Genomic DNA, 23,329 nt, shown 5'->3' on the forward strand with positions numbered 1-23,329 from the left:
AGTACTAACTTGTTAGGGAAATATTTTATTTTGATAATATTAGTAATTTGATATTTATATTCTATATTTTTCAACTTCAACCTTCCTTCTTTTCTAGTTATTTTATATTTGTATTATTTGTATGTCTTATGTGTTTATGTGTTTAATAAATTAATGGAGTGTATAATGTATTTTGTTTTATTAATTAATTTAGCACACATAAGAATTTATCACACATAAGAAGTATAAATACACACATAATTTTTCCGTCGGTCGTGGTTTAAAACAAATGTAAACTTCTTGCCCTTACTAAATAACTTAGATGAACTAAAGGATCCAAAATACACTAAAACTCTTTCAAAGAAGGGTTAAAAGCTTGAAACATGCAAGTGCGCTAATGTGCATAAGGTTGTGTGTGCTTGAAAAAAATCACGGCCATTACTCCCACTTCCCGTTATGTAACATCCGCTACTCCTGCTTTCCATTACACCTGTTACAGTTATGTTATGCTACCCGCTACTGAGATTTAGAACCATGGATAGGATTCCCAAATTAATTAGGATTGTGCCCATTAAGGACTTGGATTGGGATATTTTACGTTCTTAATTGGAGTAGGGTTCCGTACCATATACATACATATATATATATATATTATGATGCTTTTTTAATTCAAGCAATGACATAATTCATTGCCTTTGGCTAATTTGGAGGCAGATCCTCTCGAAGTGATTGACCTTATTTTCTCTTTCTATTTTCCATCCTTTTAATTTCCTCAATTTCTCAACAATAAAAACCTAGGGTCTTATCACAACAACAAGCCTTAAGTCCCACTAAGTGGAGTTGTCTATATGAATTCTTTTTTGCTATTCACGTGGTCGAGGGCATTCTCCGTAACTAAAAAGCGGTTAAATCCTTCCTCACTATCTCAGTCCAAATTATTTTAGATCTACCCCTAACAATAACTATCTTGCTGGTTCACTACTTGGCCTTTGTTTCAAATGCCTAAACCATCTAAGCTGCCCTTTATCTTATCTTCTATCGATGCTGTTCCTAACTTGTTACAAATATTTTCATTTCTTAATTTATCCTTTAATGTTTTACCACTCATCCACCTTAGCATTTGCATTTCTTCAACAATAACAAGGCATGAAAAGCATGCAGTTTAATTGGATTAACATGAATCAAGTGGTAGGCTTATCACATGGGATTTTAATGCATCAACAATTACCAAAAACTCAAAGTTCCTTGTTTTGAATGGATAGCTGGATCTTTCTTGACGTCTTAAAGAATTTATTTCAGCAGAAAGGTGACTAATGTTGAGTAGATGCTCATGTACTCATCTTTTTTTCTTGAAAATTGTATACACTATACACAAGAAATTTTCTTGTTTATGAAAATAAGTAAAGAATTTTAATATTTTAAAGCTTCTGTTATTGCTTCAAATTTTATGCTCCACAATTATAAATCATTTAAGAGTTAAACCTCTTTGTTTGTGTGTCCGTGAGAAATTTGCAATTGGGGTTGCTGATTTGGTAAGGAAATTTTCTATCAAGTGTTTAGTCCTATCCAAGTCCTCTTTTAAGCATGGAAATTTTGGTAGGTTTCTTTATGCTTTGGGCTAGCCTGTACAACATGGATTTGGCTCAGGTAAAGGCTTTGTATTTTGGGAATCTTGGTAAAACTGAGGCTGAGGTTTTATGCTTTGAGCTGCCAAATTGTCACCCAACTTGCATGTTAACAGTTAATGCTCTCTTAGTCATCACTTCCAATTTCCAATTTACCGTCTCTGATTGGCTCTCATGATCTCATCAGGTTCTTGGTTATTCAAAAGAATCAAAACTTTACTTGAACAAATTCCTCTCTAAATTGTCTTTCTTGCCTGGCTATTTTTCCTCTCAAAATATGCATCTCTGTCACCTAATAGACATGTTTCATGATGCACAGTATTCTAAAGTATGCTTGATTTAAAGTTGCCTATAATGATAATTTTTAAAATATTTTTTTTGATAGCAAAATATGATGAGTTCATTAGAACAGGAAGAATATACAAGAAGGAGAATAAGAAATCCTCCTCAACAGAAGTAAGAAAAAACATAAAACAATAAGTAAAGAACAATCAGACTAACAAAGCAGGCCAATCGCTTTGAATATCGGATAACCTTTGTTCTTTAAAACAACTAGCGGAAGGACACCAATGCGAGGCAAAACAATGAATCTTCTCCCATAACAAATATAAATTCAGATTTTCCCCCATAAATATATGAGCATTTAATTCGAGCCATAATTTCCATGGAACTGTGAAAACTGCACATCCACGGAGCATGTGCGTCCTAGCTTTACTAAAACCAGAAAATGAAGTGACTAGCATATTCTCCACCAACTCCAGACAAACCCAAATTTCTCCTGAAGGACCAAAACACTTATTTCATATATTCAAAGCAAAAGAGCAGTTCAGGAATATATGACATGCTATTTCATTTAATTTTTAATTTTAAGATGTTTCTTTAATTTAAGATATCCTTCAATTGATCTTTCTCATAGCGTGATATAAAAAAAGAATAATAATTGTAATGATATGTATGTTTTATAATATATCTGCTTTCTATCTGCACGCATGGCCACTTCTTTTTAAATGCTTATTAGATGAAGCATATCATCATGTATGTCTGTATCATAACATATCAAATTCATTGTTGTAGCATTCTTTCGGTGGAATTTATGCGTGCTTCTTTACACGATGCTGAGGATTTGGATGTGATTATTTTATCAAATGCAAAGACAAGGGCTACCACTCCTGCAAATGGAAACGATGATGAAGTAAGCATCTAAGCATAACTCATAATGTTTATTTTGTAATCCTTCAATTTTGCTATTATCCTATGTCCATGTTTTGCCTTCGTACTTGAATCTTTGTGTTTTTCTATTATCCTTGGTCCTCTTTGGTTATTAAAGAAATCTGTCAGCCTTACAACCTTAGCGTCTCAAATCACAAGAATACCATAGAAGAACCTGCCACTCCCAGTCCTTAAAATCAAGGTCTTAAATTTCGATTTCGAATAAAATTTTGAAACTCCAAAAGTACGAAAATTTTGATGGAAATTTCAGTTTCGATGTCATTTTTTATTTCAATTTGAAGAAACAATGGAAATTAATGGTAAACCATGGGATTCTTTTATGAAACTTTAGAGGAGTTTAAAGACATAATAATGTAAATTTTAGGATTAGTATGTTATAATTTTTTAAAAAATACATCTATATTGTGTATGAGGTGCAATAATTTCAATATAACATGTGTATTAAACATTTTAGGTTAATTATCTTTTGTTTCAATAGAAAAAAAAGGGCAGTCTGGTGCACAAAGCTCCCGCGTATGCGGGGTCCGGGGAAGGGGCGGACCATAATGGGTCTATAGTGCGCAGCCCTACCTTGCATTTTTGCGAGAGGCTGTTTCCACGCCTCGAACCCGTGACCTCTAGGTCACACGGCGACAACCTTACCGTTGCGCCTAAGCTCCCCTTCTTTTGTTTCAATTGAACATTAGATAAATTAAGAGAGCTTCCATTTTGCATCTAAATCTCACATTTGAATTCTGAGAAAATTTTATTCTAGTTAAAATTTTGACATGTTTCACTAAAATTTCTAGATTTCGATAAATTTCGGATGTTTCGTTGAAATTTTGATGGAAATTATGTAAGATGGAAATTGATTGCCATTTCAATTTTGAGGATGATGGAAAGCCCCAAAATTTCAATGGAAATTTCAACAATTTTGTGGAAATTTGAGACCATGCTTAACATCTGGACTCTCTGAGATGCTTTTAACTGCTAGCCCATCAATCTCCTATACTCAGTTGCCTCTTATGGTCTCTAATATCTCTGGAAAAATACCAGATTTATTTTGTCTCAGTTTTCTGCATCAGCTACTTCCGCAAATTTTGGCAGACTCCCCTACAAACTTCACCTAGTGGGTTGGTCCTTTGCCTTCAGTCAGCAGATGTAAATTCTGTCCTCCTTTTGGTCTAGTCACCAAAGAACCTCCAAAAAAATTATACCAATGTCTTTCTCTAACCAGTCCAGAAAGTTTAGAAGGTATTAATCTGTTTGACGAGGAGGTCCCCAAAGATGATAAAAAGGTTAAGGATGGAATTCTGCCTAATCCCGTTAAAAAAAAAAAAAAAAAAATTCCTTGGGACGACATTGAAACTCAGAGGTTGTTGGACGATTTGGGCCTCATGTTGTCTGATCAGGGAGGTAATGGAGTTAGGCTTGATGGTGGCAAAACCAGGTTGAAGAAGGGCCAGGGAGAATTAGCTAATTTGAAGTATTTGGTTACGATGATAGGAAGGGTTTAAAGAGGGGATTTCTTGGCTGATTTTGCAGCTTTTATTTTTTATTTTTTGTTTTTAAAATTTAGTTCTTTTATTTTATTTTTTCTATTTGAATTTTTATTTTGTTTTTATTTTATTTTTGAGGATTTAGTATCCTTACTTTGATTGTACATTCTATACCTTGATACTTCTCCTCTTATTTTTTTAGGATTTAGTATCCAGAAAGTTGGGCAATGGCCCAATGGCCCCATTCTGATACATGAATCTGCAGTGAGATGCTGAAAGATTAAAGGAAAACAAGATGAGTGATATACATTCTATACCTTAATACATCTCCTTTTATTTTTTGAGGATTTAGTATCCAGAAAGTTGGGCAAAGGCCCAATGGCCCCAATCTGATACATGAATCTGCAGTGAGATGCTGAAAGATTAAAGGAAAACAAGATGAGTGAAAGATAACAGAGAAGAGAGGAATTATGTGTTGCCTCTTCCTACAGTATGTTTTTATTAATAAAAATACTATTCAGTGATTCAAAAAATTAAGACTTTCTTGATCAGCAGGGGGTGGCCATAAGCAGTAAAGAAAAGAGACAAAAACATTTGCAGAAAAATAATAAAAAATCACAAAAGAAGTAAGAAGGCAGGTATTCATCATTTCTGTTTTCACAATACACCTAGTAAAACTCTTAGGAGCCATCTGGTATCACTATAAAATATTATAAACAAAAACTAAAACAAAAACTAAAATCCGTAAAGCAACAACAACAGCAAGCCTTAAGTCCCACTAGGTGGGGTCAGTTACATGAATCCTTTTCCTTCAATTTACTCGATTGAGAGCGTTTTCCTCCATCAAATCAAGGGCTATTAAATCCAAAATTAAAATTTTAAAAACAAAAACAAAAAACTGAAAATCAACAACTTGTTTGGTTAATATTTCAAATCTAAAATAAGTAATACAAATTAAAAATTATTATAACAAAACATAGAAATTAATAATAATTACTATTTTACTAAAATATCATATTTTAGAACTGATTTTTAGTTCTCCAAGAACAATTCTATTGTAAAGAAATTTTTTTAAAAAAAAGTAAAAATAATTTATTTGTGATTTTTTAATTTTTTTTTAATAAATTTTTAGAAATTTGATGAATATTTTATTTTAATTGTATTTAAACTCACATAGTCATTTAATTATAAATTAAATTAAAAATTATGTATAAGATGAATGATTTAATCCAGAAAAGTGAATTCCAGATATTAAATTACTCATAAAGGAATTGAAAATAATAAAATTTGTTTTCAGTTTTTGCGAAAACAGATGAAAACTGAGAACTAAAACGGAGAACTAGCAAAACAAACAAACGCATTGTCATAATCGGTTACTTCATTGTGCTGCAGCAAGAACACAACACAAAACAGAAATGATACCAAATAGCCTCTTAGAAATCTGCCTCGCCTTGTCAAGTTTCTGTGCTGTTGCATCTTTCATGTTTAAAGGCTTTTGCATATCTTCCCACCTCTTGCTGTTGGCTGATGTTCTTTCTAGCCAAAATTAAAATTTTGATTTCGACTAAAATTCTAAGACCTTAAAAGTATGAAAATTTATGATTTTGATGTGAATTACAATTTCGATTTGAAAAAGACGATGGAAATTAATATAAAGGGTGGAATTTTCGTATGAAGCTTTAGAAATGGTTAATAGGCATAATAATGTACGTTTTAGGACTAGAATATTACACTTTAAATGCATCTATGTTGTGTCTGAGGTGCAGTGGTTGTGGTATAATATGCCTATTGACTATTAAACACATTTGTAATATAATATGTCTATTAAACATATTCAGTTAATATACATGAAATTCGTAAACCAATTAACTATTATTTACCATACAAATAAAGATAATTAATAAAAAAAAAAGAAAAATTAAGAGAGGAATTTCACTTAGTGTCTAAATCTCATATTTGAATTCCAAGGAAATTTCGTTCTACAGTTAAAATTTCGACAAGTTTTGTTGAAATTTCAAGATTTCAATAAATTTCAGATCATTCATTGTTGGAAATTATGCGAGATGGAAATCGACAGCTATTTGATTTCAAGGGTGATGGAAAGCCGAAATTTTGACAATTTTGTGGAAGTTTAAGACCATGTTTCTAGCCATGATTTGTGAAGCTTATCACCATGATCTTGAATTGCCATGATTTCACATAATCTCAAAAAGTTATCTTGCATGTGGTATTTGTCCACTTTGTTCTCCTCATCCAGTTTCTCTTTCCCCTTTTCCTCGTTCCAAAGAAATTAAATTGGGCCAATGAAATGCCCTTCAAATTACATTGCTTGTTTTGTTTTTAGATTTCTTTGACATATCTGTTCTCTGTCCCTCTCTCTTGGGAGCGCACATGCACACTTGAAAGGAAAAATGCTTGTTCACTATTTGGCTGAGTACTTGTTTGATTTTTCCTTATTATAGACATGGTATTATTTATAGCATTTTTGTTTCATTATTTATACTCAAATTGTATAATGGACTTTCACATGCAAGTTTCTTTTTATAAACTTTTAATTGCAAGTTTAGTGATGCAATTATCAAACTGATGATTTGCGTTGACATGTTTTTAGGTTAATTTGGATAAGGAAGAAACTTCGAACTTTCGAGATCGTCTTCTCCCTGTCATCATTGGGTTGCTTAGAACGGTGAGTTAATATTTGTAGTTTTGTGTGGAACCATCCATTTTCTATGAAGTTGTTTGTATGCTTGATAGTATGATTCTGTAAGTTGTAACTATTTTGCCTTTTCCATGTATACTATATCATGCATCACAATCATTTTATTGCTAGGATCCCATTATATTTCCTGTCTGTTTTTAAGATTATGGTGCGGATTGCTAGCAAGCTTGAGAGGATTATGAGAGAGTTTTTGTGGTCTGCCACGAGGAGTCATAGGGACCATCTAGTGAGTTGGGATGAGGTTTGTAGATCTAAAAGGGAGGGGGGGGGGGGGTTCTTTGCAAGTTGGTGTCTAAAAAGCTGCTCTTCTAGATGAATGGCTATGGTGCTTCCCTATAGAAGAATCGCCCCTCTGGCATAAAGTAATAAGAAGTAAGTTTGGGATAGATGAGAATGGGTGGGATACCAATGCTAATTTATGATGCTCTTTGGGAAGTCCGTGGAGGTCCATTTCTCAGGCCTATCCTTCTTTCACCCCTTACACTAAACTTGAGGTGGGGAGGGGTTCTCATATTCGTTTTTGGAAAGAGCGTTGGCTGGGAACTGCACCATTTTCCACTTCTTTCCCTTGCCTCTTTCATCTAAGTTCTGAGCAAAATAAAGCCATTTCCTTTGTTTTTTTTGGTGACTTGAGCAGTCCTTTAGATTCCTGGAATCTTCATTTTAGGAGACCTCTCAACAATTGGGAGATGGCGGAATTGTCATCTTTGTTATCTTTATTGAGTGGTAGTAACCTTTCTTTGAGGAGGATGTTTGTTCTTGGTCTTTTGATTAGTCAGGAGTGTTTTCTTGCAAATCTTTTATTGAAATTTTGATTCATTCCAACTCTTCTTTCCTGCTATACTCCACTGTTTGGAAGGCTAAGGTTCCCCCTAAAATAAAGACTTCCATTTGGTTGGTTGTGCTTAATAAGATAAATACAAATAACTTGCTGCGAATTAGGAGACCTATGAAGGCTCTCTCTGTGGATGTACATATGCTCTGTTACAGGAACTCAAGAACTCTGGGACAGCTTCTCACCTTCTTTTGCAGTGTGAGTTTGCTTTGAGTATATGGAATATGCTTTTCAGCGTTATGGGAGAAAGCTGGGTTTGTCCTCCCCCAGTGGAAGACTTTTTAATAATATCCTTCGCAGGCTTTGGTAGAAGAAAGGATAGGAAAACTTTATGGAAGTGTGGCTTTTTCTCAGTATTATGGGGTCATGGATGGAATGTAATATGATATTTTTTGGGAAAAAATTAAACCAGGTGCTGGTTTGGGAAAAAATTACGTTCTTGGTCTCTTTTCATGTGTTGATTATGGATTTTTTTTTAAAAGGGCAAGCTTTCAGGAGTTTCAAAGAGATTGGAGGAACAGGTTGACTTGATAATCTCTCTCTCTTGGGTACTTTTTATGTTTTTAAGTCTTGGAGTGTGTCAGTTTGTCTCGGGAGATATTTCTCCCTCTTGTAAATTCTTTTTCTATTAATGATACCTTCTTTTGTTATAAAAAAGAAAAAATAATGATGTTTTTTTTGCTCAGTAAAATACTAAGTTTCATTGAAAAAGACTGGATGAAAGAGTTGAGGAGTGCATAACAGCCATTCGACTACTACCTTTGCAAAATCTTGAAAGAAAATGAGGCTTTCAACAAAATGTGCCAAGTCATTATAGTTTAAGCTAAAAGCTATCCTATCCCAAAAATAAAGTGTCTGGAGCTATATTTCCTTTAAACACGGGAAGGCGGCTCCCTAACTTGAAAGCTTTGTTGTTCATCTCTTTCTAGAGATAAAAAAGAAAAAAACATTGATTGCCAAAATCCTCCATCTCACCCAAGTTGCTAGCATTTCAAATCCTAATATCGCCAAACACCTCCCTATTCCACTTTTTCCAAGGTCTTGTTAAGATGCTAAGTGCCCTAAGCCCTTCTCAATCCCTCTCCAAATTCTCATTTCAAGAATCCCTAACCAAATGCTAAAAAGAAACATGATCTGTCCACATATTCTCAAAATGAATAGGATCCCAATTAGCCTTGCTAGACTCCAACAAAAAGGAAAATGATCAGACATGGGTCTAGACAAAGCATTTTGAGAAAGGTTAGAAAGTTCATCCTCTCATTCTCTCCAAAACAAAAACTTGTCTAACCAACTAGTAACACCCCTCTCACCACCAATAGACCAAGAGAAAGTGTGTTAGTTTGTTACCCAAATAGAGGTCCCTCAAATCACAATGTCTAATGAATCTGTCAAAATTTTGCACGCTTGAAGTAAACCTCCCATCCACTTTTTTTCCCCAAGAAACCTTATTGCATTAGAAGTTACCACCTACAGTCCACCTCGGGGAACAAAAGCCAAAAACAACGTACAACTCATCATAGAAAGAATACCTAAAAGTGGGACTAGAAGAACCATAAACTGAAATGACCCACCATTGACCGATATCTTTCACACCTAGCCAGACTGAAAGGGAGAAAAAACCGATAGGGCTATCTATTCTAGAAAGGGAGCTAGCATCCCAAATAATAAGAATGCTTTTAGCCGAACTCCAAGACGGGAGAAACTCCTACTCCTTGCACCTATCCTCCCAAGTACTCTTCCCTACCTCCCCCATCTACACTCTCAAGCTTAGTTTCTTGAAGAAACACAATGTCAGGAGAATTCCATCCAAAGTCTCCCTAATCAGACTCCACTTCTTAAAATCCCCAAAGCCCCTAACATTCCTAAATTTTTAAGTTCTTTGTGAACTTCCGTTTTTCCTCTCATAGGTTCTGGGAGACTGGGACAAACCCCCACCTTCACCTCTTTCTCTAAAGGGCTTACTAACTTTAAGCCCATCTCCTTTGGGAGTTTTTGCTACTCTCTTTAGTCTCTTCCTCACCACACCCCCCCCTCCCCCCCACCCGCCACAGGGCTAACCACAGAAGCATCTTCCTTGTTAGAATTTTGGCATATGGTATTAAATGTAAAATTAGACTGAATAGGAATGTGAAGAATACTTAGTTTGGACTCAGAAATTCTCAGGGCGTGAAGAATACCTTTTTTGGACTCAGAAATTCTCAGGGCATCCAATTGAAGTTCTTCCACATCATCACTCACCCCCTCAAGAATTTTATTGACCAGAATATCAATTGAATTTTGCTCCAGAGAAGGAATGATGGCTAGAAATACCTTCCCAGTCAAGTCTTTTACCTGGATATCAGTGTTACAAATGGTCAACATCAGCCTGAGCATCTTTAGAGATCGTCTTTGTATTACTTTCCTCACCTTGCTTCTGATCATTCCAGGAAACATCTTCCACAACCGCTAGATCTTCAGAATCAATTTTAATACGACAACTTGGGTAAGTAGATAGAGTATCATGCCCTTCGAAGCCATGCTCTGCCATCAACTGATCTAACAACATTATTTCTCAGAGTCACGCGTGCTGCCGATCATCTTCAGAATCAAGCTATGAACTTCCATCTAATCCAGAATCAACAGGAGATTGCAACACGCTCCTTAAAGCAGATATCAGAGAAGAGAAAGCACGTTGAACAGGAATACCAGGTTTAGTCAAATTGTTCTTAAGATCCTTCCCTAGCCTTTTACTGTTTGCTTCTCTAAGTGGAATCTAAACTTTCATCTGCTGTGTATTTCTTGGAGACTGGACCATCTGCTATAAGTTCATAACAGGTGAACTCCCATTTGAATGCCATCTGTCCTCTGCTCTTTGCCCCTTAGCATAATGCCATCCCTCTCTTCTTCCAAATGGGCTGCATAACTTCTACTCCCAACACCTCAGCCCTGACCAAGCCCGTCCCAAATACTTTCCCGAACCCAATCCTTCAGCTAAATATCCCTCGGTGAGCTTACTAAGCCTTTCTTCTTAACCCATCTAAGAAAAACCGCATCTTTTATTGGCCCCCTAGCTAAAGGTCCATTATTTTGGAAATTTAAAATGGGATCACCACTTCCATCAAATCATGTAGAAGGAACTGAATTTGTAAAAATATCCCTCAAATCCCTACAGTTCCAGATGACAATTCTCCTGGAGTAGTTCAACACTTACAGCAAAAGCCTCTAAAAAGCACTCATCCTCTCTCCGTGCGCCTTAACTCTCTGAACATTAACAAGACCACAATCGACACATTGAAGCCCTGAATCGTTGATCAACTCATCTCGAACAGTCACTAAATCCATCAATGCTAGGAGGAATGATTGCCATTCTGAAGCTTCCAATCCCTCGGGGAGGTGAACAGCTTGAAACCATCCTTCACCTGTAAACTTCTCCAGACACAAGAATCAACCCCTTCAACAGAAGTTTCAGGCTAATTGTAATGCCCCAAACCTGAGAGTGGGGCCCGGGGTGTTATGTGTTCCATTTACTGATCTCTAATACCATAATTATCATCTAAGTAGCAGAAAATAATTAAACATCCTCAAATATAATACCAGAGTACTATACTATGCATCTAAAAATGTGTATCCATTCAACCATATTGCATAACCAGGGATTTAAAATATAAACTTAAATACTTCAAGTTCTTACAACCACTCACACTATTCTAAACTATGCAACCCTGCCCTGGAGCTGGCTAAGCTCGATCACCAGAAGGTCCTGAAAAATGAGTTGTATAATGAGGTGAGACACTTCTCAGTAAGACGGAATAGATTATTACCAGTGTGTGGCTAGCATGAGTTTTAGTGTATACAAAACATAACCGTTTGTTAATCAACTACAACTATAAGGACACTCGTAAACTGTACTCACACATACATCATCAATCATACCACAGAAATCTGCATCCACGTATTATACGTAATACCATAACACATCCACAATCACAGTACATTTAATTCACATACATATACTCACACCCACAAAGAAGAATGCACAAATACTTCACTTCCCGTGGTTCTCAGGGCATCCCTCCCCATCGTTCCCTCTACGTATTGAGCATCCCTCCCCATCGTTTTCAGCACGTACTTCACAATAGACATCCACTGATACACTTTCACAATGACTTATTCGTTGTAAATCGGTAAAACGAACTCCTCTGGCCTGCCAACGTTTGACCCCATTTATATAAATGACAATATAACGAACTCCTCATATCCTGCCAACGTTATATTGCGATTTATATCAAGGACAATATAATGAACTCCTCAGGCTTGCCAACGCTATAATGTGAAATACACGAATAACCACACATCACCCAAACATATAAGTTTATCCACCACAGTAATCACAACCGGTTTATTATGAAGAATTAATCTCATGCCATACGATTTAAGTGTTAACCATACCGTAATATACAACTTGTTAAAATATACCATAATAAGCTTGAATACATTATTCCTGAAAATAAGGATATGATCATCTCCATAGTTTATAATAACCTAAGAATTCATATTTAAAAGAGAATGGAGATGATCGACCCTACTAATTTTAATCCTTTGCAAAACATGTTTAATAACTCAAACTAATAATTTCAACTGTTCAAATTGTTCAAAAAAATCCCTTACTTTAACCCTACAATTTTATACTTTCGTTTACTTGGTTCAAATTTAATAAATAGCTGACATAATCTATTCCCCTTACATGTTTCCCAAAAATATACATATAGCAATAATAATTCAAAATTCCAATTTCCATATGCCAGAATATTCAGAAAAACATATATATAATTCTTGTAATCTCATATCATAATTTAATTGGTTAATTTATAAAAAATTCCTGACATAATCTATTCCCTTTACCTGTTCCTAAAAATCTGCCCATCACGTTCCTTGGAACGAATCCTAGCTTTTCCCCAAACTCGCCGAGGAAAAGGAAACCGGCAAGTCGAGAGGAAGGAGAGAGGATAAGAGAGCATGAGGTAGACCCGGGTGAGTTTTAGAGAGGGAAATTCCAAAACCCTAGGAGAGAGAGAGAGAAATTATTTTCCTAAAAAAAAAATGAGCTTACACCTATTTATAGGTAAGCTGGCCCGGAGGAAAACCGTCGACGGTTTTAGGAAAACACTTACCAAACCAATTTCTTCTTCAAAAACCTCTCGGTAGTTGAAACTGTCGACGTTTTTCTTGAGATTTCCAAAACCATCGGAGGTTTGGTCTCAAACCAAACCTTCCCACCGAAAACTATCGATGGTTTTCCCGAGTCCCACAAAACCGTCGACATTTTGGTACCATCTCCTTTTTTTTTTGTAATATACTTAATGTTCCTCGTTAAGGGGGTTTAATTCAAATAGAGTCTAATTAAATATAAATATATCTACTTATATGCGTATTATTTTCTGGGGTGTTACACTAATGGCTCCTCTGTTACTCTGAAAAAATATGGCCTCCAAAAACCTTCTTGGTCCCATCTAGTTTGGACCTGAATAAACCCATCTTCCTTAAAACACACAAAAACTCATTGTTTCCAGCAACAAGAATGATGTATGTCTCTTGACTCTCCCCGCAAATCCTGAGATATGAGGAGAAACATTATCCCGTCAGTCTAAGTTAAACACCATCCAATCAGCTTTAAAGGTATAATGGACACCCGTAAAGCATAAAACAAGCAGCCAAGAAAATCACTTGCCAGAAGCTATGGTGAGAAGAGAAACAAGAGAGAAAAAAAGGAACAAGAGAGAAACGAGAGAGAGCGCATCATTCCTCTTACAACTAAGAAAATCTTTTTCTGGAAACAATGGTGAGAAGAGAAACGCATGAGAGAGAGAGAGAGAGAGAGAGAAGATAATAGATATGAGAATGCTAAAAAAAGGGACAAAGTAAACTGGCAGATTTGGAACTTTGCTTCTTGATGGGGGTTTGCTTTACCCTTTCGACAGCCTGACAGGTAATTCCTTTTCCACCCAGCTAGTTTCTTTTTGAACTTTTCAACAATTATGTTTGTATCCCAAATAGTTTCTTTGTTGAATTTAGGGCCAAGAGGCAGCCTAAATGCACTTGTGGAATGGTGGCCAACAGACAACCCAAAATATTTGCAAAGCTTCTTCTCTGCATTCCATCTCAGAAGAATCAATTCACTCTTTTTTATGTTGACTATCAAACCTTAGCTTTTTATTTGGGGGTTACTATATTTTGGATGACTAGTCCTGGGGAGGCTATGCTTGGGCTGCTTGCATCTCTTAGTTAGTTTCGCCCTGCTGTACATCTGCCAAGTTATATGTTTGGGAGAATTGTATAACTGGCTTTACCTGTTGAAATTGTTGGTTGAACATGTGAAACCATGTCTACATTTTCATGTATTATCTGGTACATAATGATCCCCCATTTTACACTGACACATTTTACTTGTGTTGCCAATAATTTCCGAATTTAGTGGGAGCTCTTATGTTCATTGGGAATCAAAGTTTGAATGAAAGTGGCTAAGCCTTTGCCCCTTAATAGGAAATGAATGCAGTGACGTGTCTCTCTCTCTCTCTCTCTCGTGACTTTTAAGGCTGAAACATTGACATATTCTTAATTTCCAAAGTCCATAGAGCATCATGAAAAGGAAAATTCTGAAATCTATTGTGGTTGCATTTGTTTTTTGAGTAAATGTGGTTGTTCGCTGTTTGGTTTTTTCCTTATTATTCTTGATGTTATAACTGTCCTGTTAAATTAACCTGTCTAACTTGATATAATGCAGCTGTTTTCTGTTTTCTGTAATGCTGAATAAGTTTAGGGAGTGTCTTACAGTGTGATGGTTACTTTCAGGCTAAACTTCCCTCTGTCTTGAGGGTATATCGTGACACACTCACTACTGATATGAAAACTACAATTAAGACAGCAGTTGCAGAGCTGCTTCCAGTTCTTGTGGCTCGACCTCTGGATTCAGATTTCACACAAGTAGAGAGAACTGCTGATGCAGATGGTAAGTCTAAGAATGTAATATGTTTTTTCTTTACACTCTTACACATTTTGCTGTACATATGTTGGCTAGTTAATTGTATATATTTTATAATGTCAAGCTTCATGTCAGACCTCTTTTGTGATTCTTCTGTCCTGTTCCTTTTCTTTTCAAATATTTTGTTTTTGTTTTATCTTAGTAGCTTTTTCTTGACTCAGGTGGAGGTTCATCACTAGCCAGCAAGTTGAGAAGTCTGTCATCTGATAGCTTTGTCCAACTTTTGTGTGCTATTTTCAAGATTGTGCAGGTAATGTATATTGGTGTACCTTATAATTTAGACAGATTGAGGTTTGTTTGGATTTGATTGTTTACATAAATTAGAGGTTCTAAAAAATTTTAAGGATGTAAAATGCATCATCGCAAGTTGTTACATGGTTTTTTTTTTTCCTGCTTAAAAATATTGAGGCCACCTAGGTTAAGGGCTAAGACTGAGTCAATATATAAGGGAAGGGGCTAAGAAGCTAGCACAAGAAATTAAGATTAAATTAGCAACTTAAAATTTAAAAACACTCATGGGAAAAGCATGGAAATAGTGGAAACAATGTTTAGAAGGAAAATTGACTTAGTTTGCCTTCAAGAGACAGTGGATAGGGGAGAAAGTTAGAGGAATTGAAAAATCAGGATTTAAACTTTGCTACATTGAAAAAGAGAAACATAAAGTAGGGTGGGAATTATTGTAAACAAAGACTTAAAAGATAATGTAGTAGATGTTAATATAATAGGGTATAGCTGTATAGGATCATTAAAATCAAGATATCTTTAAGTCTGGAGATAGTAAGTGTCATTAGTGTGTATGTTCCCCAAATAGGCTTGGCAAAAAATCTAGAAAGGCAATTTTGGGAAGATGTGGATAGTATTTTATAAGGGATGCCAATTTCAAAAAATACATTGATAGGAGCTGATATGAATGGACGCATTGGAAAGGATACTATAGGTTATAAGAGGATATATGGAGGTCATGGATATGGAGATAAAAATGTGCTTGGTGATAAAATTTTAGATTTAGCAATGTCTTATGATTTGGTTATATTGAAGACTTGCTTTTTAAAAAGAGAAGAACACTTAATAATGTTCAAGAATGGGCAAAATAAAAGACAAGTAGATTTTTTCTTAACTAGGAAGGAGGATTGTCTATCTTGTAAGGATTGTCAAGTTATTCTAGGTGAAAGTTTGGCTACAGAGCATAGAGTCCTAGTATTTGATATATATATTTAAAAATGGAAGAGAAAGAGTAACATAGATCAATGTAAGACGACTAGGTGGCAGAGTTCGAAGGGAGAAAATATAGTAAAATTCAAGGATAAAGTCATCAAAGTGCGTGAGTGGATAATGGGGGGGGGGGGGTAAGGTGGTCGCAAATACTATTTGGAATAAGATGGCTGACTTCGTAAAGATATCAAAAGAGATTTTAGGTAAGTCCAAAGGAAGATACTCAAAGAGCCGTTAAGACAAAAATAAACTAGTGTAAAATATCGCAAAGTTGTAGAAATATAGAAAACATGGAAAAGTATAAAGAGGCAAGAAAAAATGCAAAAAAGATTGTTAGTGAAGCTAAATATAGAGCTTATGATACTTTATAGTTTGTATAATAAAAAATGCAAAAAATATTGTTAGTGAAGCTAAATATAGAGCTTATGATACTTTATAGTTTGTATAATAGAATACCCTTGTTGAGCCTCCTTGTCTGGTCTCATTGTTGCAAGGTCCTCCCTTGATGTTTCAAGAACAATACTGACCTTCCTTAAGATTTTCAGCTTTTGTCACTTACATCTCTTGTCATGATTTGACTGCCAAATGCAGTGACTAAAAGTGACAATCTCAGCAATATGAATTAAAATAGCAAATTTTCATAATTTTCCTAAATTTCTGGGGCAAATTTCTTTTTAGAAACCAATGTTTTAAAAGGGTGAAGGTGTAATATGAGGCGTTTTAACTCTTATGAGGTGAGGCATAGGCTTTAAAGCATTGAGTCGCAAGCATTTTGAGAATTTATTTTACATAAAATATGTAAATATATTAAATATATTTTGAAAATAAAAAAAAAAAAATAAAGTCACAGGTAAAATGTTAAAAAAAATTAAATGTAATTAGTAAGCTACTTGTTGGCCTTTCTAAAATTGCTAACTCGAATTCAGTATGCATATTATGAAAAGAGGTGGCTATAACTTAACAAAGTTCAAATTATTTTCAAGATCAAAGAAAAAAGTGTTAATTATTTTTGGAAAGGTTGAGGTTCAAGATTTTTGATATCGCTCACGTTACAAGATTATTTTTATACAAATATGTAATTAAAGTTTTCTAGCCAAATTGAGCTTGATAATCAAAACCCCAAAAAGGCATAAGCCTTAAATAAAAAGGCATAGAAAGCGTGCCTTCTATATAGATGCATAAACTTTAGCATCTAATGTGTTAGCCATTTTGGGGTTTGGTAGTTGGATTGAGCCTTAAGGCGTACTAGGCATCCCTTGCCTTGATTTAGCCTTTTGAAACATTTTAGGAATATTATCAATCTTTGAGATCTGCTGATTTTAGCAGTTATATCCACTCCCATAATTTGATTGCCAATTATAGTACTAGCAAGTGATAACGTCAGTGAAATTATTGTTTAGACTATCGTGCAAAATTTAGCTTTGAAACCTAATCACAATTATATGCCTTTCCCTCTACTTGTAACATGTGCTAAGCACATTACAATGACTATAATAACCTTACCATCTCACATATCGATGCTTACTAACACATCAATAATACTAAAAATAACAACAACAAACCAAGCCTTAAGTCCCACTAGGTGGTGTCAGCTACATGAATCCTTTTCTGCCAATTTACACAATCGTGGGCAGTTTCTTTTGACAATTTGAAAACCAACACAACAATAGTACTAATTAACTACAGTAGCAAGTAAACTCTTCCTTATGCTGGAGAATAGATATCATATGCGTCTAGTTTGTTACAAATGGATTTAAATTGAGCATCCCAAGGCTTTAGTGAAAGAATTAGCAAGTTGGAATTTAGATATCACATGAGTGGCTGTAATGAGCTTCTGCACAAGTTTCTACAATCAACTTCAATGTGCTGCTCATGGAAGGCTAGGTTGGAGCCTAGAGGCAAGGTCTTTAATTCGATTTTGACTAAAATTTTTGAGCTTCAAAAGCATGGTTTAACTTCAATGTCAATTTCAATTTTTGTTTTAAAGAATGGTAGAAATTAGTAATAAAGTGTGAAGTTCTTTTATGAAACTTTAGAAATAGTTAATAAACAAAACTATGCAAGTTTTAGGGAAAAAAAAAAATCATAAATTAAAGACATCAATGATAGGTATGTTGTGTATAAGGTACAATAGGTGTAATATAATAATTATATTAAACATATCAGTTAATATAATGAAATTAATAAATAGTCAGTTGACATTAATTATTATTTATTAATTATACAAATACATATGATTTAGGCACATATGGTCAAATAAAGTGTTGTTCATAGTGAAGTTTAATTTTTCATATACATATTGAAGACTTGGTAATAAGTTTTGATTTAAATAAAAATAAGATAAAGTAAGAGAGAAATTCCACTTTGGATTTAAATATCAAATTTGAATTTCATGGAAATTTACCTCAATAGGTAAAATTTTGGTAAGTTCTAGTAAAATTTTGAGGAATTGATAAATTTTGGGTGATTGTAGAAAAATTTAAGAACCTTTTGTAATTTGGAAATTGATTGCCATTTCAATATCTACGGTGATGGAAAGCGGGAATTTCGATGGAAATTTTGACAATTTTGCCAAAATTTAAGATGGTGGTTAGAGGCAATATGAGTAGCAGTTTGATTATCACACATCAACTTCATATGTTGAGAATGTGGAAAACCAAGTTCTTCTAGTTCCAACATGTTTGTTAGCCAAACAAGCTCACATGTAGTGTGGGCTATGACTCGATAATTTGACTTATTCCATTTGGCCACACAGTATGTTTCTCACTCTTCTAGGGTACCAAGTTACCACCAACGAAAATACCAGGTTATGGATCTTTTGTTGGAAGATGACCTAGCCCATCTGCATTTTTATATCGCTGAATATGAATGTGCCCTTGATCTTGTTATAAGAGACCTCTTCAAGGTGTAACTTCAAGGTATCTTAAGATATGAATGGTTGCATCTTGGTGAATTTTCCTTGAAGAATCAAGAAACTGGGTCATTGTGCAAACGATATATCTAATCGAATGACTATGAGATAGTTCAACTTTCCAATAAGTCTTTAATGTTGACTGGGGTCATCCAACAAATCATAGACATTTGGCACTAATTTGCTATTAGGATCCATGGGTGTATTTGGATCCCAATAGCTTAGTCTCTTTTAAAAGATCTTGAACATACTTTTTGTGTGGTCGCTATATGAGATCTAGATACTTCTATACCCAAAATGTTTTTCAAACATTTAAAATTTTTTTTTTTTTTGAAATTTAGTTTGTAGAAAATGCTTACCTTGATCATCATCACCAGTAATCAGAATATCATCCATATACAATGAGAAACTCCTGCAAGAAGTAGTATAGCAATAGAATATAGTGATCTACTACACACTCCAGCCAACCAAACCTTGCTTTAGGAGAATGCTTTAAACCGTACAAGAATTTCTTGAGTCAGCATACTAACCCTAACTCCCCCTAAGCAACAAAGTCATGTGGTGTTCCATATAGAGCTCCTTATAAATGTCCCATGTGGGAATGGATTCTTCACCTTTAACTAACAAAGACATGTGGTAGCTAAGGAGATTAACATATGAACTGAAGCTAGTTTGGTAGTTAGGAAGAATGTGTTAGAGTAATTCAAACTGTAAACTTGGGGTAATCCTTTAGCAACGAGGCATGCCTTCTAAAGAGCCATAGAACCATTAGAAATGACCTTCATTGCCAATCGCAAATTGATCAACATGAATAGGTACATTTTTGCATTGTCATCTTGTATTGCACTTATCTCTTCAATTGTTGCTGTTCTACCAAGAATGGGATAAGGTTTCAGAGATGGACTTAGGAAGAGCAACAATTGATAGAGCCCTAACAAACAATAATGTGAGGGTGACAAGAAACCATAGCAAACAAAATCGAGATTAGATTTCTGGTACAGGTGCATTTATTTACCTTTTTGAAACATCTATAGGAAGATCAACATCTTGGGAAATAATGTCATTAGATGAGGCATTTAGAGGTTTTGAAGTAGAAGTTAATGGAGTCTCTCCTCCTTCGAGCTGTTTTCATGTGCATGCCTGCAAATTAGGATGATCCAAGTGGCGAGAGGGATGTGAAAAATAAGAGAAGGATTTGGAAGGCTAGAAGGAGGAAGGGACTCATCCGTGTGATGAGGACTTATGGAATTTGAATAGTATGGTGTAGACTCAAAGAAGGTCACATTAGCAGAGATAGAGTCGATGTAAAGAAGGATTATGACATTGATGTCCATTTTGAGTAAAAGAGTAAAAATACATTTGATAGCATGAGGATCCAACTTATTGGACTACATATACTTTCAGAAAGTGCCAAATAAGCTTTTTATCACATTCTTGAGTATCAAAGTCAATTAACATTTTAATCACTAAGATCAATAACAATAACACAAAAAGGCGAAATATCATGAGATAATCTTCTCTTTGGTTTCCCAAAAGTGGAACCAAACGCCAACATAAGCGCTATCAAAGGAAGAAAAAAATAATCATGATTTTATTGAATGTTAATCTATCAGTGAATTTAAATTGTTTGTATGACGGACAAGAATAAAAGTGAGAAAAAAAGAGCTAGCTTAAAATTTAGTAGTAAAATATATGAGGGAGCTATGTTAGGCTTGAATAGGGAACTCGCCCTTCATCAGATAGTGGAACAGAGCTTAAAACCTTTCTTGAACAAGGAGCTGTGAGAGGGTAAGAGTAAGCTCTCCCATGTGCTATTGATCGAACCAAGACAGAGAGAGGGGAAGAGGGACTTGATCCAAAGCGCATTAACACAGATCATGGGTTTGATCTTGATAGCTTTATCTATTGAATTGAGATGGAAAAAACCTGAACCTGTTGTGGTTGTTCAATCTAAGCTGCCTTTGTCGATCAAGCCGACGGAGAGAGAGAGAGAGAGGATAAAGAGGGAGGAAAAGACGAAGGGATAAACAATCTATCCCTATGATGGAGCTATTTGGAATCTCATGAAACATTCAAAATTACAAATGGCATTGTTTTCTGGTTTTTAGTCATTTCTCTGTGATGGACTTGCTATGGCATCTATATTCCTTATACCAATCCCAGATTGGACACCTTGCAAAGCTACTTGACAGTTAAATGGATCAGTGTTTTAATAATTTGGATGATCAAGCAAGTTCTACAATGACTTCATCACAGATCAATTTTATGAGCCCTAACACATTCTGCAGTTCTATGAACATAAAATCATGGGATTTAAACGTCTAAATGTGATATTGACAAATAGTGAATTTCCTTTAAATTTCTAGTTTCTGCATTTTAAATATTAGAATTTACCATATAATTTATTTTCCTTTTTCTTTTAATTAATGCAGGCTCATTTAGTGCGGGCTGCAGAAGTTAAAAAGGCCATTGAGTGGATTATGTGCAACCTTGATGGCCACTATGCCGCCCATTCAGTTGCTGCTGCAATTGCAGTAGGTGCAGCTGCTGCTGATGCAACTCAGGAGAGTGATGGTCAATTTGGTTCATTGCAATTATATTCTCCTCAAAAGAATGCTACCAAGGTTCCTTTGTTCCAAGGAAAGGGAAATGATGCAACGAGTTCATCAAATATGTCAAGAAATTTCCGGTGATCTCTTGTACCTTCTATGCATTATCTTGTAAAAATTTCATATGATTTTGAGCCCACTCATTGCATGAACTTCCTGACCTATAGCAAAGTTTATTACCATTTGTTCAGAACAAAGATATCCTTGTTTTTAAATTCTTATGCTCATTTGATCTATTTTCGCTATAATCATGTGTCTATAGAAAGTAAGTGCCTTATAATACAAATCTCCTCTTTAAAATTTTTTCTTATCGCGTAAAGAATTTGAAGGTTTTGGCAGTGCACTAGCTATATTGGAACCATCTTAGATTGTTTATTAATAGGAGCTTCTTTTTGGTTAAAGTTTATATTGAGTGTAAAACAGACTGTATGATGTTTCTTTAATTGTTTATTATCAAAATTCCAAGCAAAAAGATTGTTGGAAGTAGTTGTGTGATAGAAAGTTGGTTACTGCACAAATCCATCAAGGGAGGGTTCTAAATTTCTGTTGCCTGTACCTTGGAATTTTTTGGAAGTTGGCCTTTTTTTTTTTTTAATTTTGTATGAAAATTGTTTTTGAAGTAGAGGAAATTGCCTTTCATTTCCTTCTTTAGAAATGAAATAATATAATGCCTCTGCAAGGGTGATGATGATGCTTCTGCCCAATTATTTTCTTTTATGATTTTCAGAAAGTATCATGAACCTGGATTCATTGTTGAAATCTTAGTACATAATTCTATGTGTTCAGTTTATATTTGTATTATGGGGTTTCTATGTGTTTCATTGTGATGGATTGCGTTCACTTGATGCACTTGGACATGCATTCCTCAAATATGTTTATCGTGACAAAAATGACATGTAAAAAGGTTGCATAATGTTACCTATAATGTGGAACGTTCTGGTTCATGGAAGGGGAACAGGATCAAGGTACGTCACATGCTAAAATATGAAACATTAGGGGTAGACTTAAATCTATATATTGGTGAAAAACATATGATGCACTTTTATGTGTTGGGGAGGATGTTGAGGTGTTTCAAAATCTAGAAAATATTTTCTATTGTGAAATAGGTAAAAATAGGTAAATAATGAATTAGGATGTAATTATAATGTGATAATTCTCCACTTGAACTAATACAAAATTATGTTATATGAAAAATATTGAATTTAAACTTAGGATATTTAGATTTAGCATTCTGGAACAAAAATATCCCATGTTTTGCAACATTTATATAAACACGTGGTTTGCTAGGGTGTTAGTGTTTTCTGGTAACTATAAGTTGTGCATTGCTGCCATTTCTATGGCATGGGTTGGGCAACTAATGTATATAACTTGGGGCTATCTTGCCACCCATGTGACAAAACTGGAATAATATTAAAAGTTCTTATTTTTTTGGAGGGTTGACAGCATGAATGATTTTGAACTGCCTAACTTAATCATGTTGGGGATCTTTAAATAGTATTTATTCTATTATTCTAGTAGGAGAGTATGGGATCATGCCTTGTCAGAAAGTTTTTCTGTTTTACAATTGGTTCAAATAGTAACCCCTTCAGCTGCTGTAAGTACAACTAGCATGGTGTCACGGACCCCCAAAATGGGACTCAAGTAAGGGCCGTGTGGCACTCCTTGAGAGCTCTCCCTCGACAAGTCAGCCAAGTCTCACACGTTCAAGCCTGT

The 23,329-nt window shown here is 34.9% G+C and overlaps 1 protein-coding gene across 3 annotated transcripts in view; it reads left to right on the forward strand.

The window, feature by feature from the left end:
• Window positions 1-23,329, forward strand: part of LOC131163366 (vacuolar protein sorting-associated protein 54, chloroplastic) — a 96,329-nt gene that overhangs the window by 22,346 nt on the left and 50,654 nt on the right. For all 3 annotated transcript variants that reach the window (XR_009139065.1, XR_009139064.1, XM_058119966.1), the window contains exons 4-8: window positions 2,679-2,796; window positions 6,924-6,998; window positions 14,695-14,851; window positions 15,046-15,134; window positions 21,440-21,696. Coding sequence is in view for 1 of the 3 variants with exons in the window: in XM_058119966.1 (XP_057975949.1) it covers window positions 2,679-2,796; window positions 6,924-6,998; window positions 14,695-14,851; window positions 15,046-15,134; window positions 21,440-21,696 (696 nt within the window). In the remaining 2 variants the exon portion in view is untranslated. The remainder of the gene's footprint in view (window positions 1-2,678; window positions 2,797-6,923; window positions 6,999-14,694; window positions 14,852-15,045; window positions 15,135-21,439; window positions 21,697-23,329) is intronic.

This window comes from Malania oleifera, chromosome 1 (genome assembly GCF_029873635.1).
Source record: "Malania oleifera isolate guangnan ecotype guangnan chromosome 1, ASM2987363v1, whole genome shotgun sequence".
NCBI lineage: Eukaryota > Viridiplantae > Streptophyta > Magnoliopsida > Santalales > Ximeniaceae > Malania > Malania oleifera.